This window comes from Molossus molossus, unplaced genomic scaffold (assembly GCF_014108415.1).
Source record: "Molossus molossus isolate mMolMol1 unplaced genomic scaffold, mMolMol1.p scaffold_m16_p_11, whole genome shotgun sequence".
Classification (NCBI taxonomy): domain Eukaryota; kingdom Metazoa; phylum Chordata; class Mammalia; order Chiroptera; family Molossidae; genus Molossus; species Molossus molossus.
The window spans coordinates 52,384,991-52,398,387 of NW_023425346.1; the positions used below are offsets into that span (position 1 = coordinate 52,384,991).

At 45.5% G+C, this 13,397-nt stretch overlaps 1 protein-coding gene and 1 long non-coding RNA gene across 6 annotated transcripts in view; one reads left to right on the forward strand and one right to left on the reverse strand.

Moving 5' to 3' along the window:
- MPP4 (membrane palmitoylated protein 4) overlaps positions 1-13,397 on the forward strand; it is a 40,363-nt gene that overhangs the window by 2,408 nt on the left and 24,558 nt on the right. For 3 of the 5 annotated variants that reach the window (XM_036254416.1, XM_036254418.1, XM_036254415.1), the window contains 7 exons: positions 2,955-3,067; positions 3,858-3,979; positions 6,117-6,194; positions 8,286-8,366; positions 10,006-10,137; positions 10,933-11,014; positions 12,170-12,255. In XM_036254416.1, the coding sequence (XP_036110309.1) occupies positions 2,989-3,067; positions 3,858-3,979; positions 6,117-6,194; positions 8,286-8,366; positions 10,006-10,137; positions 10,933-11,014; positions 12,170-12,255 (660 nt within the window). In that variant the 5' untranslated portion in view covers positions 2,955-2,988. Of the gene's footprint in view, positions 1-1,973; positions 2,062-2,954; positions 3,068-3,857; positions 3,980-6,116; positions 6,195-8,285; positions 8,367-10,005; positions 10,138-10,932; positions 11,015-12,169; positions 12,256-13,397 lie in introns of all 5 variants that reach the window. The other 2 variants (XM_036254417.1, XM_036254419.1) reach the window with 2 other exon arrangements.
- Positions 343-7,454, reverse strand: LOC118625428. Its single transcript, XR_004958675.1, has 3 exons — positions 7,202-7,454; positions 4,005-4,006; positions 343-371 (listed from the first exon to the last, which is right to left on the reverse strand). It is a non-coding gene; the product is annotated as an uncharacterized LOC118625428 (long non-coding RNA).

Consider the following 13,397-nt stretch of genomic DNA (forward strand, 5'->3'; position numbering starts at 1 on the left):
CATGGAAGAAGTGGGGTCCACCTAACCACGCACAAACAGCATCCTACTTGTTTCATCTGTACCACCCGCCGAGGATGTCTGATTTTTTTTTTTTTTTTTATCCTCACCCAAGGACATTTTTCAATTTTTTGTTCAGATAGTGGGAAGGAGAGAGAGGAAGAGAGAGAGAGAGAGAGAAACATCGAGAGAGAGAAACATCGAGAGAGAGAAACATCGACGTGAAAGGGACATGTCGAGTGGCTGCCTCCTGCATGACCCCAACCAGGGCCGGGGACAAACTGCAACCGAGGTATGTGCCCTTAGCGGGAACCGAACCCGGGTCTCTCTGAGCCGCAGGCCAACGCTCTAACCGCTGAGCCAAACTGGCCAGGCTGGATGTGTGATTTTTGAGATGCCCTTTGGGTAACAGATTTTAAGAGGTTGCCCAATGAATAGATGCTTGGAGTCCGCCCTCTATGGTTTCTGACTTGGGTCTGTCTGGCAGACCCTCCATCTCCCTGCTCTGTTCCCTACCCTGGAAGTGTTCCTCTAGGGGGAAGATGAATCATACCTGCACCTGCTGTGCTAAACCATCCAACAGAGGCTCGGAAATTGGAACACAGGAAAGGGCAGGATTTAACCTGACTCAGTGGGAGCTGGGCAGGGTAGGGGTGGTGGGCAAGAAAAAGCGTAGGATGCCAGGGTTTGGTGGAAACTGGGAAACTGCGAGCTGTCAGTGACTGGAGGGTGTGCATGGGAAAGTTGTCTGAAATTCCGGAGCAGCTTTCCGTGCTGCTGTTCTCGCTGCCTGGAGTCCAGAGACAAGAGGATCTGATGTCTTTACTAGGCAGCGTTCCTGACTCAACCCCACAGTCTGTCTAGATGTAGACAGTGGCTCTGTTACACCCACGTCAATACCCTACTCTTCAATAACTAATTTGAAAAGCTACTTTTAAAAAATCCACATTAATCCTTTATCATCCTACCGTAACAAAGGCTGCTGGTGCCCTACCCACGTCCCTGTTGTCCTTATGATTTGGGTGGACTCTAGGGCAAACTCCAACTGCCAGCACCTGCACCCACTCTCTGAAAGTCCACATGGAGCCGGCTGGAGGTGCCAGAGGCATGCTGTCTGGGAACAGCCCTCAGCCAATGACGGGCAGCACCAGTGAATAGATACCCCCTCTCCCGTGTACCTTGTTCCTCATGAGATTAAGCTCTAGTTGCTCATAGTAATTACTTGTTTGATAGACCTTTTACTGGCTCTCCCCCCTCCCCCCCACGATGCCTCACAACCCTACTTCTCTACTGGTGTTTCTTGACATCACTTTCCAAATGAATCACTTCCCTAGAATACTTGCCCTGTGTCTGATTCTGAGGGAAACCAAACTAAGACACTTACCTACTCAAAACTTCAACAACAAAAAAATCCATATATATATATATATATATATATATATATATATATATAAAAGGAGAAATTAAGTAAGTGTAGTTGATAAGACATTGCACATTTCAATATGTAAATATGGGATATCACTACATCAAAGATATAATGAAGCGATAGATGTTTGCATCTATAAAAAAAATCCACCAGGGATGCAGCAGCTTTGAATGCAGACACAGAGTGGTATGTGGTAGTAACGCCCCCTAAAAATTACCATTAATGACATGATTTTCTGAAATGATGAACTTGACAGAGCCCAAGCAAAACAAAGTAAAATAATTCCTCAGTTGTGGTAGTTGCATTCCAGAAAGTTCAATGTATATTAAAACTATGCAAAAATACTTTGTATTTATATGTAAAGTTGAGTTCTAGGCTCAGATAGTTACAGAGATTTCCTTCTAGCAACACGAAAGTCCAGTGGGACATTGAAGATTGCACAGGGCATGAGGTGATTCTTTACTGTGTAGGACAACTGGGAAACTTCCTCAAAGAGCAGTGGGCATGTTCTTTGCCCTCATTTCCTCAAGCCCTCTCCCTATCCTGCCAGCTGGAATGTAGACGTGATGGCTGGAGCCGCAGCTTCCATCTCGGAGCAGGAAGTTGAGAAGCACACCACACCCCAGGGTGGTGGAGCAGTAAGTGGAAAGAACCCATTCTCTGAGAACTTCATGAGCAAGTCTGCCCTGACAGCCCTGGATTGTCTCTGTCTCTGTACACATGAGCAAGAGATAAACTTCTACCCTGTTAAGTCACTGTTATTTTGGGTTTCTATTTCTTGAAGTTAAACCTACCTAAAACAGTATAGAAAATAAATTCTAAGAGTATGGTTCAAGAGTAACACACAACTCTTGCAATTGTGATCGATGCCACGAAAAACGATAGGGCACAATGAGAGGGAATGGGGCACCTGAGTCAGCCAGGCCAGGGAAGGCTCTCCTGAGCTCTGAATAATGGTAAAATCAACCAGGCAAAGAAGGGAGAAATAAATAATAGCATCATTTATTCTGTTTTATTATTTTATTTTTTTTCATCCTCACCCGAGGACATTTTTCCATTTTTTGTACAGATAGAGTGGGAGGGAGAAAGAGGAAGAGAGAGAGAGGGAAACATCGATGTGAAAGGGACACATTGAGTGGCTGCCACCCGCATGACCAACCAGGGCCGGGGACAAACTGCAACCGAGGTACATGCCCTTAGCGGGAACCGAACCCGGGTCTCTCCGGACCGCAGGCGGACGCTCCAACCGCTGAGCCAAACCGGCCAGGGCTAGCATCATTTATTAAAAAAAAAAAAAAAAAAAGGAGTAGAGGAAGTGTTTTATGAAACAGTAGTTTTCTCTTTCGCACAGCTGTGATTATTAGAGAGTAAGGACCACAGCGCGAGCATTTTTATTTGATGAGGATCCCAGCGTGTAGCACCGTGCCTGACTTGCCAATAAATGCTGTTGAAAATATATTTCCGTGCGTTAAGAGCTGCATGGCCAGTGTGATTGAGTGAACTGTGTGCTGTCTATTGCTCTACTCCCTAGTACTGAAATCTTTCTGGAAGCTCCGGCCAGGAGGATGATACAGTCAGACAAAGAAGCAGGTCCACTAGACAAGAAGGACACGAGGCATTCTGTGGCATCCAGTCCAGAGAGCGGTATGTGGCTCCAGGATTCTTTTTCTAAAGTAGGAAGGTCTGAAAATGTCACCCTGAATACGTGATCAAATAAACAGGTAGCCCTTCGGATAGATTTACTATGATTCCTGTAAGGAACTTGTACTGTTTTGAGTGTCCTACTACATCTGTCAGATATAAGTCTAAGCAATTTTCAAGGCGGGAAGGGAAGAAATTGACACGATGTTTTACTTAAACTTAGAACTTCATGACCCAAATATCTCTGCAACGAATAGAATTTCTATGAAAACCCTTGTGAAAATATCAGTGTTCACTAAAATCCGTCAGTCCTTTTAATCAGTGGTATCCTGAGATGTGTATTAAAAACTTATTGGGAGTTAGAATTTTTTCAATAACACTTTCAATAACAGCTTCCAGAGAGGATAAAGACAAATGACGTCTATGTTTGAATTAGAGAAGGACGACCCAGAAAATAACTAGATAATCATGGAATAAGCCAAAGGCTGGTGAGATTGGGAGGGAAAAAATGTTGCTCTCCTAGTATCTTACATCTATTACTTCATTAAACATTAGCAACAACCCTATGGAAAGCTAGCATATGGGTTTCAAATAATTGAGTGACTTTCTGAAGCTCACAAGCAAGTGACAGAATAGGGCTCGAAGGCAGGTCTTCTGGCCTTAAATCAGTGTCATCACCGGCTCTCATGAGCCCCTGTGGCACATCCCAGCTGACTTGTCCTTCACCTTTACTCCAGCCTTTCTTTCCACCGCCACCTGTCTGCCACCCAGCTCTGCCCTCTCCCTTTTCTAGATCCCTCCCAGATCCTGAGGCTTGTGCTGCAAGAGCTAAATCTGTTCTACAGGCGAGACATGAAGGGACTGCGTCTCCTGTACGACCTCCTGCACTCCCCGTGGCTGCAGGCGCTGCTGAAGGTGCGTGCAGGGAGCTTGGAGCCACGCCTGTGCTCACGTGGGGGCAGGAACTGCTTACCCAGCAGGGCCACCTGTCAGCTGGCGGAAATGTCAACTTGGAAAAAGTCCTTAGAAGGCAATTCTCAGAGAGAGCTAACAAACCTCTTAGCTTAGGAGGGAATTAACTTCAATGGCGAAGAGTATGACTGCTCTGTTCTTTTCTCTGGAATCACAGAGCAGCCCCCCACAAATGGCCGTTGGCAGCAGCCTAAGTAGCTATCTACAACCCTTTGTCCCTAAGGCCTACTCAGGACAAATCAGAAAGCTTCCAAAGATTATTCCTCTTTGTTTTTAAAATATAGGAATGGAGTACTACAGTTCTGTTTAGGTATCTTAGGTTTCTCCCACTGTGAGGATTTCTTCTTCTCTTTGAAAATGGGCTCAACTTCCACACACTATACAACAGCCTCTAACATCTGACTGTAGTTTTGTTCCTCTGAACAAATGTTGTTCTTAAGAAAGATCCTTTTGAAGTTGTTTTTTGGGGATGGTGGTGTTTTCTTTAAGTGTGAAATGTGGTCATCCTATGATGCATGTTATTATTATATTTTTTTAAAATAAGAGACAAGTAGCAACTTTTTAGCATGAGCAGAGAAGCACTCCTCACAGCACGTGTTTTGAAACACCTGCTTTCTTTGTTCATTCACCCATCAGTGGACACTTAGGTTGCTTCCATGTGTTGGCTCTTGTGAATAATATTGCAATGAAAATGGGGGTGCCCGTATATCTTTGAAATAGTGATTTCATTTTCTTCAGGTATATATCCAGAAGTGGGACATATGAGGGAATATTATTCAGCTGTAAAAAAAAAAAAGAGAAGAAAATTCTCCTGTTTGCCGCTACTTGGATGAATCTGGAGGGCATCTGACAGAGAAACACAAATACTATATGTTCTCACAGATATGTGGAATCTGAGAAAGCGGAAATCATAGAAACTGAGTAGAATGGTGGCCACCAGGGTCTGGGGTGGAGGAAATGGGGGTGTTTCCAGTTTAAGATGAATATATTCTGGGGATCGAATGCACAGCATAATGACTATAGTTAACAACACTATATTGCATACTTGAAAGTTGCTAAAAGAATAATGTTCTCACCACACACACAAACAAAATGGTCATTATATGAGGTGATGGAGAGTCTACTATCCTTAGTGTGGTTATCACTCTGCAATATACATGCATGTCGAATCATCACGTTTAAACATTAAGCTTACACAATGCTGTATCTCAATAAAGCTGCGGGGGAACCCACCTGATTTCCATCAGGCACTTTTTGCTCCTAGGATTTGCTAAAACATGAGCTGTGATGTCACGGAAGGTGCCGCCCTTGCTCACCACTGTGCTCCCTGCATCCACCCATCAGCCTAATCACTCCCAGGGAAACCAGCACTGGCCCTGAGGCAGAGCAGGAAGTGCCATCCCTCCAGCTCTGGGTGGAGGAAGACTGGGCTGCGCTGGCCTACTGGGTCGCATGTCTGCACCCGTAAGAGAAACTATAGTTCTGAAATAAGACGAAGGGCTACACTGTGGAGCCAGGCAGACCTTGGTGTACTCAGCCCAACCCTAGATCCTGGAATGGAAGAAAAAATTCCTAAGGGTTGGCAGAGATGAAGCTGGGATTTTTATAAATGAATGTTTCCTGGAGAATTAAGGAAGGAGAAGGAAACAAACAAAAGATAGGAGCAGAGTACAAATAAGCATCTAGTGTGCCCGGGCTTTTCCTTTGGTGAGCCCTGGTCCCATCGCTGGTGTCCCGCCCAGCTGCCCAGCCCAGGTCCTAGCAGGTGTCTGGCCCCAAGTCCCCGGTGGTCTCAGCCCTAGAAAGCCCTCTCTTACTTTGTATAACAGGAGTAAAAGTTTGAGTGTTTTTCAATGAAGTCAGTTAGGGAAGATCATTTTCCCACGGTGGCCAATAACTGAGCCTTTGGAGCATTAGAACCACCAAAGCAGACTTCATTTCTCTTTGACAGCTGGAGACATGAAAGGCCAACACTCATGCTCACAGCGCCGGGGCGATCCAGGTCTGTTTCTCCCTGTGGAGGTTCTTAAATCCGAACTGTCACCAGTTCTGTTACCAAAATGCCGTTCCCTCATTGCAGGTTTACGACTGCCTCCAGGAATTTAAAGGAAAAAGCCTCGTTCCTGCCACCTCCCATGCACAGGCGTTATCCTATGCGGTAGGTGACGCTGGTCTACCAAATAGCAGAGCTTGACTGTGATGCCATTTTGCTCACAGTGCTAGTTTAAACGAATTAAAGGCTCTAATGCAAAAGTCTGATTCATGGTTATGCATCTATTAAGTGCTTCTAATTCAGTTTTACTAGAAAGAAGAAACTTGGCCTGTATCCCCCAAATTAAAACAAACAAAAAATAACATTTGTAACATGTGTCCATTCTCTCTTTTCTCTAAACCTTGGACTCAATTTACCCTGTGTAAACTGAGTAATATTATAGTAATGATTCCTGAGTCTATAGCTCCGGCTGGGCTCTGTTCCTGAACTGCAGACTCATATCTAACTGCCACCCTCCCCCCCCCCCCCAGATATGTAATGGACCCTCACACCTGGTGGGTCCCACACTGAGCTCCTGATCGCCCTCTGCTCTCCCAGACTTTCATGTCACAGTAATGACATCTTTGTCCTTGCAGTGCTCAAGCCAAAAATCCTTGAGGTCAGCCTTGACTTTGTCTTTCTCTCATACCTCACATCCAATCTAATGGAAAACCCTATCAGTTCTTAGAATATCCGATCTCACCACCTCCACTGTGCCACCTGACATAAGCCATCATCATCTTATATAGATAATTGCACCATAGCCTCCTACCAGGTCTCTTGCTTTTACTCTTACCCCCTGTAGTCTATTCCCAACACAGCCACCAAAAAGATCCTCTTTAAAGGCAAGTCAGATCATGTCGCTTCTCTGCGCAAATCCTTCCAATGTCTTCCCAGCTCAGAGGAAACCTGTAAGTTCTTACGTAGCCAAACAGAATGTAGCCCTATTACTTCTTTGATGTTCTGCTCACTGTTCTCCCCGTTTACTCTACTCCAGCTCGATGAACCCCTTGTAGTTGTTTGAACCAGACATGCTCCTGCCGCAGGCCCTTTGCACTTGCTATTTCCCAGTGTTAGTAATGCTCTTGCCTGTGGATTCACGATTTCCTTCCTCATTTCCTTCCGGTCTCCACTCAAATGTCACTTTTATACTGAGGCTTTCCCTGGGCATTCTTTCTAAACTTGTAATCTCCTGTAGTACTCCCTATCTACCTTCCCTGTTTTATTTTTCTTAACACTTCTCACCATCAACAAAACTATTTCTTTGATTTTCATTGTCTATGTCGCCGCACTAGAATGTAAACTCTATGAGAATGGGGATTTTTGTCTTCTGCCTAGTTCACTACTGTATTAGCATCACTCAGAACTTTGTCTAGCACATAGTAGATGTTCAATAAATATTTGTTGAATGAAGAAATAAATGTAACCTATTGTATTATTATTTATTGCTCAAATCATATTAAAATAAATGGGAGAAGAAAAAAGAAGAAAAGCTCTACCCTCGATTCCAGAAATCAACAAGTCAAGTTGTTCTTAGTTGTCCAATTGTAATCCTAGTGAATGGAGGTGATGCTTAGTAAACAGCTTGTTTTCATTTAACTGTATGTAATGACACTCAACTGCTGCAGACTCTGGAGCTGATTAAAGTCTTGAAAGATCTCAGGCCCTGTCAGAAAGCAGGTCTACACCTAAACCACAGCAAAGAGATCAGCATTTATTCTGTTTAGTACTTTTCCTTTGCACAAATATTAAAATTGCTAATCAAATAATAAGCCCTAAAATACAAATTACTATTCCCATTTTCCAATAGAAGAATGTTGCGTCCCATGGGATTAAGCTACCCAAGTCCTCAGGTATTTAAGCCCGTACCTGCCCATAAAGCCCTCATATTAGCAAAGAGATGCTTTAGAGCCACGAGAGGGAAACTGCCTTGGAAGGTACGACATCACGACACTATGTCAGTCCCTCTAAGCCTGTGATACGCAGGCCTGGGACACTGGGCTTTCGATCTGCCCCAAAGTTTGGATTCTACCTGCCATAGTAGAGTTTAATAAATAAGAAAGAGTTGTAGGCCTTGACTTTAAAGATGAAAAAGAAGACTTAAATAACAGCTTTTCTTAGGTCAACATCATGCTAATCATGGTATCCAGTCTGGGTGAGGAACTAGGGGATAAAGATGTTTTAAAATGTCACAGTGTGTGCTCTTTCGTCGCCCAGGTGGTGGAGCTATTACATGCAGGCTCTGGTTCCCCTGAGGTCCCAGAGCTGAGACGAATCCTCCAGGCGCCACACTTCAAGGCAAGTGCTTGCGCCAGTGGACAAGGCATGCCCTCCAGGCACGAAGACAGAGTGGGGGGAAGAAATGCGGTGGGAAAGGCGCTCTCTGAATAGATAGATGTCCTATTGCTGCACATGCGTGACCAGCACTTTGTACCAAAACACGTGGGACTCGTGTGGTCGGTCATGGAGCCAAGCCTGACATACTTATGAGGAGACATCTAGAACTTTCCATGGTGTCTTATTCCCGTCCCTCGCCCCCGCAAAACCTCTAAAACTCTGGGGCAATCAGGGTAGCATCCTTTCTGTCCATCTTGGGAATATTTTAAGTTTTTTTTTTATCCTCACCCGAGGACATTGTGCTTTTTTTTTTTGTTCAGATAGAGTGGGAGGGAACGAGAGAGAGAAACATGGATGTGAAAGGGACACATCGAGTGGCTGCCTCCCGCACGACCCAACTGGGGCCGGGGACAATCTGCAACGGAGGTTCATGCCCTTAGCAGGAACCAAACCTGGGTCTCTCTGGACCTCAGACCGATGCTCTAATCACTGAGTCAAACCTGCCAGGGCGGGAATATTTTAAGTTTTAATAAGTGAGTGAAGGTACTGGGAAACCACAGTATGATCAGCTCTGTGGAGGTAGGGGTATATGAAAGACATTTAATGGCAGGACAGAAGCCTACCTCTTAGTACTTCCAGAGTTTGAGATAAATTTATCAGCAAATTAGAACTTTAAGAGAATGTCTGCATTTGGAGCAATGGAATCAACGAGTCAATAATTTTAGTTCACAAGATAACCCTAGAGAATGTTCCCTGAGTTCCAGTGAAGTTCTGCCCAACAATCCTGGGCAGGGCTGTAGGGTGACTGTTTCCCTACCCTGTGAAGTGGAAAATTCAACGTGATGGGTCATTAGAAGGGACATTTTTATCATACCTTAAAACAGGGAACTACTTTTTCTCATTCTGTTCCACATGGGCTTTTGGGTGTCACCGACAGGTTAAACCAGCCAGGTATTTTGATTACTGCCCCCCCCCCGCCTTAATTAGCGAAAATATTAGAAAAGATGTTTTTAGTTCAAGATCATAGAAGCACCATGGATGACGTGGCTTGTCAGGAAATGAGAAAGTGACAGAATGATACATTTTAACAGAAACAAGAGAATATATTATGTATTGCTTAAGCTCTGTGTCTTGTTTCTCCATCGGTACAGTGAGGACGGCACATGTGCCTGCCGCACAGTCACCCTGACGATTCAGTTAATGCACATGAAAGGCTGAGAGCTGCACTGGGCAGGCACGTGTTGGTTGTTGTTATCACTGTGTCTTTTTTAAAATTTTTTTTTATCCTTACCCAAGGACATTTTTGCATTTGTCTTCAGATAGAGCAGGAGGGAGAGAGGGAGCAAGAAAGAGAGACATCCATGTGAGAGAGACACATCAACTGGTTGCCACCCACACAACCCCAACTGGTGCCAGGGACAAACTGCAATCGAGGTTCGTACCCTTAGTGGGAACCGAACCTGGTCCGCGGGCTGATGCTCTAACCGCTGAGCCAAACCGGCCAGGGCGTTATCACTGTCTTACACAGTATCAAGTCAGTTTTCTAGATGGATATGTCCTATGAGTGACATTTGTTCACCTTTTTCTTCTCTGTTCCTAGGCCTTGCTCAGTGCCCACGACACTGTAGCTCGGAAAGATTTTGAGCCCCTTCTCCCCCCACTGCCAGACAATATCCCTGAGACCGAGGAAGCAATGAGGATTGTTTGTTTGGTGAAGAACCAACAGCCCCTGGTAAGGAAATCATTTTATCATTTCAGTTAGAATTATACCAGGGTTGACTGTGAACTAAATTATGTCTGGTTACTTGGGCTGTATGCTCGTCTGTGGTCACAGACACGGTTTGAGGCCCTCAGAAATGTGAGGGGAATCCATAGGAAAATGGCTGAACTGAATCGTAAAGATTTTTGCCTGTGGCTTCAAACACATTACCTGTTGTAATGTTTTCACTGGGAACTATTTCTGTGTAGTGTTTTTCTTTTTTGAAAGAACTGTGAGAGATAAGACATATATATATATATATATTTGGCTTTCTGGCACATAAATATATATTTCACTCAATTCCAATGTATTTGCCTAAGTTGTTGTTTTTTTTTCTTCTATTAATGGAAAACTAAGTAAGTCATTTATTTGATTTTCTAAGAATAACCCCCCTTGATTAGGTTGTAGTTGTGGGAGGTTACTTTATCTTTGGAAGGATCTAAATATTCTTTTTTTTAATTTATTTTTTACTGTTGACAGTATTATAGATGTCCCCCATCCCCCCACCCCCTCTCCTCCTCTCCCCACCCAGCCCCGCCCCACCCCAGGCCAGGAAGGATCTAAATATTCTTTCATGTCTTTGTTGGTTAGATAGAGAACTCAGGGGCTTGGGGGCCAGCGCTGAATGGCCTTTCCCCTTTGATGGCACCGTATGGCCCTGCTTGGTGCGAACACCCTCATCCGAAAGGCCAGAACTACACTGAGGGAAGCCACCAGAAAAATGGTCACATAAGCTGAAGGAGGGCTTTCATTGTACTCTCTCCTCAGGGAGCTACCATCAAGCGCCACGAGACGACAGGGGACATCCTGGTGGCCAGAATCATCCACGGCGGGCTGGCAGAGAGGAGTGGTAGGCTGGAGCAGCAGGGCACAAGCGGGCCCAGGGAAGTCGGAAACCCTTGACTGTCTGGTCTTCGTTGCAGGGAACCCCTCTGCCAGCTAAGGCCAGGCACTTTAATCAGTGCCACTGCTTGGTTGCTAAAGAAAGAAGGAATCACTATCGCAGGGAACTCCTGTTCCTCTCCCTCATTGAGTCCCCCCATTCTGGGCACCACATTAATGTTCTCTCAGTTTACATTCTCGTAGCAACCTAACGAGGCAAGTATCATCATGTCAGTTTACAGACGAGGACACTGAGGCTCAAAGTGGTTAAATAAGTAACTTGTTCAGTTTGAATCATAACTTAAGTCCAGGTCGGTTACATTCTGTTCCCAACATCCACTCTCCACTTGGTCCTTCCGCTTTCAAAGGCATAGCTGTTCCCCATCCTGAGCTGCCTTGCTGGCCCCTCCCCTGCTGGGCTACTGAGGGAGCAATTCTGTCTCTGTGCCCCCTGTCCTTACCGACCACAGCCCTGGGCCCCTGGCACAGGGTATAACCCCAACATTCTCATAGTAATTACTCCAGGATTTCCTTGTTGTTAAGTCCATTGGCCCCTCCTTCAGCCTCAGTTTTATTTCTGTTTCTCTAGCCCATGTTGACCATACCTTTCCTGAAATTTCCATCATGCTTGGTCTCTGGCTGATGACATCATCCAGCTTCTAGTCTCCTCTCTCTGACAGTTCCACTGTTTTACTTTACATTTCTCAAGGCTTAATCTGAACCCCCAGTCTCTCCACAGTGTCTCTTTTGACGTGTTACCCCTGTCCTTTTCATTTATCATTTCCTCATGACCCTGACATCTTTATTTTTAGTGTTATCTTCTTACCAGTGTTCTAGTTCCACTTTATAACATCAGATTAGCAAAAATTAAGCTACCACCATCAGTCAACACCCAGGGTTGGTGAAGTGGAAAAATGTGCTTCTCATGCACTACAGTGGTGGTGTGAATTAGAATAACCACTCTGCTTTGGCAGCAGTATAAGTATTAGTATTGCACAATACATTTAAAAACATCAGAGCGTGCCTGAGTTAGCAAGTGTGTTACCTAGCTTTGGGAAAGGTATCTCTATTTCTGCGGATCTCCTGTCCCATCCTTCTTTGTTTTGCATTCCTCTTTGCCTAGGTCTGTTATATGCTGGAGACAAACTGGTGGAAGTGAATGGAGTTTCAGTTGAGGGGCTGGACCCGGAACAAGTGATCCATATTCTGGTAACAGTCTCCTCTTGGCCTTCCCCATGACTCAGTGAGATGCAGGCTGAACTGGGGCCACCCCTGGTGTGTGCACTGTAATGTGAGGGGACTTGATCCCTCTCCACACTGCCTCTCTCCTGGCCTTGTCTGTTCTGTATGCCCCCCGCCCCCCACACCTCCTTGGGGAAAAGACTTCTCTTCCCAAGCTGCTCTTCTCGTCTCAGGAAGCCTGCCAGGTTCCCTGCCCAGGTCCCTCACCACCTGGGCTGCTCCTTTAGACACAGAGCCCGAGTGGGCACAGTGAGACTGTGGAGGAAAGTCTGAACCTGAGCAAACCACTCCTTGCCCCCCAAACATTTTTGTACAGGTAAAATCTGCTCAACAGCTACCTTGAGGCAGTTTTGGGGTGGGAAAGAGGTCCCTGGAGGGCAGCATGGGGAGGGGGACATCCTTGCTGGCTCTGCCGCTGTCCTTGATGGTTTGAACTGGGGAGTTTCTGACCTGGTTATACAAGTCTCTTCTCTCGTTTAGGTCCCCATTCCCATCCTTCAAACAACTGCCTGAGTCACAGTGCAGCTGTCAACAGCATAGTGACATGGCCCACACTACCCATCCTTCCCCATGCACACCCCGAGTGTGGGGCCTGAGGTTGATGACTGTGTATTGTGGACACTAGTGGTCCTCGTACTGGTTTCTTTGGGAAATTTAAATTGTATATGCCTCAGGGACTGAGGAGGGGTGGTATTATAAAGAGTATGTCAAATGATACACCTAAACATGTTGCAGCCACTGCTGTAAGATTGTGTGTGGCACACAGATACTGACAGATACTGTCACTCACAGCCCCACACAGCCTCCTCCTCAGTCTGGTGCCAGCTGTGGAGTTGCCAGGACAACTGGGTTGTGAAATTCCTAAGAATGAGAACAAAGTTTTGTTCATCTCTGGATCTCCAATGCCGGTCACAGTGTGGATGTCAGGGTGATTCTTGCCTTCCCTATTGGGCTGAGAGATTCTCTGTCTCCTCTAAATGTTTGAGGGCCCCCCATTTCCACCATTAACTTGGAAGCTTGTCAGTCCCCCCAGGAGACCTGGGAGCCCGTCATCTCCCCTGTCAGACTGGGCTGCCTGGTACAGAAAGAGGAGATCATTACTGACTGAG